General features: G+C 41.5%; 1 protein-coding gene across 1 annotated transcript in view; it reads left to right on the top strand.

The window, feature by feature from the left end:
• LOC135094289 (protein ecdysoneless homolog) overlaps window positions 1-2,500 on the top strand; it is a 34,593-nt gene that overhangs the window by 13,004 nt on the left and 19,089 nt on the right. The window contains 1 exon segment of the mRNA XM_063994280.1: window positions 1,120-1,207. Coding sequence (XP_063850350.1) covers window positions 1,120-1,207 — 88 coding nt within the window.

Genomic DNA, 2,500 nt, shown 5'->3' with positions numbered 1-2,500 from the left:
CAGACAGTGAGAAGGGGAAGAGTGCTGATGTACAAGGAAGAGACATAGACATTGTGTTGTTTTCGTCTGGTGAGAGGAGGAGGGGGAGGAGGAGGAGGAGGAGGAGGTGGGAAACTGAGGGAGAGGAAGAAGAAGAGTGAGGGAGAGGGGAGAGGCGTGGGAAGAAGACGACCCCTGGTAATACACTCCGTTGTTCCTCCTCCTCCTCCTCCTCCTCCTCCTCCTCCTCCTCCTCCTCCTCCTCCTCCTCCTCCTCTTTTCCACCGGTGTTAGGGAGGACAGATGGAGGTGTGGTGGTGGTGGTGATGATGATGCTGACTGTGTGGTGGTGTGGTAGGCATCAGCATCTCTCTCTCTCTCTCTCTCTCTCTCTCTCTCTCTCTCTCTCTCTCTCTCTCTCTCTCTCTCTCTCTCTCTCTCTCTCTCTCTCTCTCTCTCTCTCTCTCTCTCTCTCTCTCTTCCTTGCTGGTTATAATCACATTTTCCTCCTCCTCCTCCTCCTCACTCATAACTGTTCTCTCTCCCTCTCTCCCCTCTCGCCATAACAATGAACACTCCCGTTATGTTCTGTGTGTCTAGAGAGAGAGAGAGAGAGAGAGAGAGAGAGAGAGAGAGAGAGAGAGAGAGAGAGAGAGAGAGAGAGAGAGATTAAGTAAATAATTTAATGAGCTTACCTTTGTGTGTGTGTGTGTGTGTGTGTGTGTGTGTGTGTGTGTGTGTGTGTGTGTGTGTGTGTGTGTGTGTAACTTTTATATCGTGTGAATGTATTAATTTTCCTCTTCCTCCTTTACTTTTTACTGTCACGTATAACTCGTTACTACCAGTGTATTATTATTATTATTATTATTATTATTATTATTATTATTATTATTATTATTATTATTAGTGAAGGAGGGTGGCGAAGGAAAGGCTTGGCTTGGTGAGGCTTCCTTCCTTCCTTCACCTGCCATATTGTCAGCATTTATTTCTTGTTGTTGTTGTTGTTTTTCCTTTTTTTCTTGTTCTCCTTTCTTATTATTATTAGTAGTAGTGGTAGTAGTAGTAGTAGTGGTATTTACTCCTATTCCTACCACCACCACCACTACCACCACCACCACTAACAGCCCTTCTTCTCTGCAGGGTGGAAGACAATGACGGGGAGTTCTTGTTGGTGGAGGCGGCTAACCACCTACCGGGATGGGTCACCCCAGACACGGCGTGCAACAGGGTGAGTGTCTGAGTGTCTGGATGGATGGATGGCTGTCTTCTATCTTTGTGTGTGTGTGTGTGTGTGTGTGTGTGTGTGTGTGTGTGTGTGTGTGTGTGTGTGTATGTTTGTGTGTTTGAGAGGTTAATGTTTCAATGTTTGGGTGTCTGAGAGGCTTGCTGTCTGTCTGTTTGGCCTTGGTATTAACAGTAGTAGTAGTTGCAACAAGAGAAGGAGAAGGAGGAGGAGGAGTTTAATAGAGGAGATCACAAGAGTTATTGCCAAAAGGAACAGGAATGTTAAGAGGTGGTAACACACACACACACACACACACACACACACACACACACACACACACACACACACACACACACAGTTTCAAGACGAATTCCAGTTTAAACATTTTTTTTTGCCATACCTAACTTCTGAACAACTATCACGACTTGGAGGAAAAAGAAAGAAAGAAAGAAAGAAAGAAATAGAGGGTCAAGTTAATCGAGAGATAATTTATAACCACACATATGCATCTCATTTTACTTCACTCTACTTATTTCTACCCGCAATAAAAATTAACTACAATATGTTCAACGCGTTATCATTCTAACATTAAATTTAGATAAGTTACTGTTGGAAAAGCCCCGATCTCCACTTTCTTTCATACTGACATCAAGTTTTGTATGGTAAACTAAAGCTTCTCACTGCTATATACAGTAACTCAACACTGAAAACGAACGAAACAAATTGATTAAGAGAAAATGTACCCCAGTGAAACGTATAGAACTGACGATGTAGCGAAAAAAAGTGTATAAAATTGGCTTGTGACTAAGAAAAGCTGCGAAAAAGAAGTGAAAAGGTTAATTCAGTAACCCCCCTCTCTCTCTCTCTCTTGTATACGTGACTAAAATGTGCAGAGTGTCCCAAGAGGTGTGTGACTCTGGTGACTTGCCTTTCCCTCAGTCAGGTGTTTGGTGAGGGTGAGAATAGTGAAGGGTGAGCAGGTAATGTAATCAGAAAGGTTTTTATTTTATTTTGTTTGATTTGATTGTATTATTTTGCTTTTATTTTTTCCTGTATTCGTTTTTTTCGTTTTTTTCTTTCTTCTTCTTCTTCTTCTTCTTCTTCTTCTTCTTCTTCTTCTTCTTCTTCTTCTTCTTCTTTCTATCAATATATCTTTCCATCTATCTACGTATTTATCTATCTGTTTATCTATCTATCTATCTTCGTCTTGTATCTTTTAAGTACGTTCCAGGTTTCAATTTAGTTTCTTCCTAGTTTCTCTGCATTATCATCATTGTATTTTCGAATTATCTACCT

This window comes from Scylla paramamosain, chromosome 45, assembly GCF_035594125.1.
Source record: "Scylla paramamosain isolate STU-SP2022 chromosome 45, ASM3559412v1, whole genome shotgun sequence".
Lineage (NCBI taxonomy): Eukaryota > Metazoa > Arthropoda > Malacostraca > Decapoda > Portunidae > Scylla > Scylla paramamosain.
Note: the sequence above shows the minus strand (reverse complement) of the source record. Positions and strands in the feature narration are given on the sequence as shown.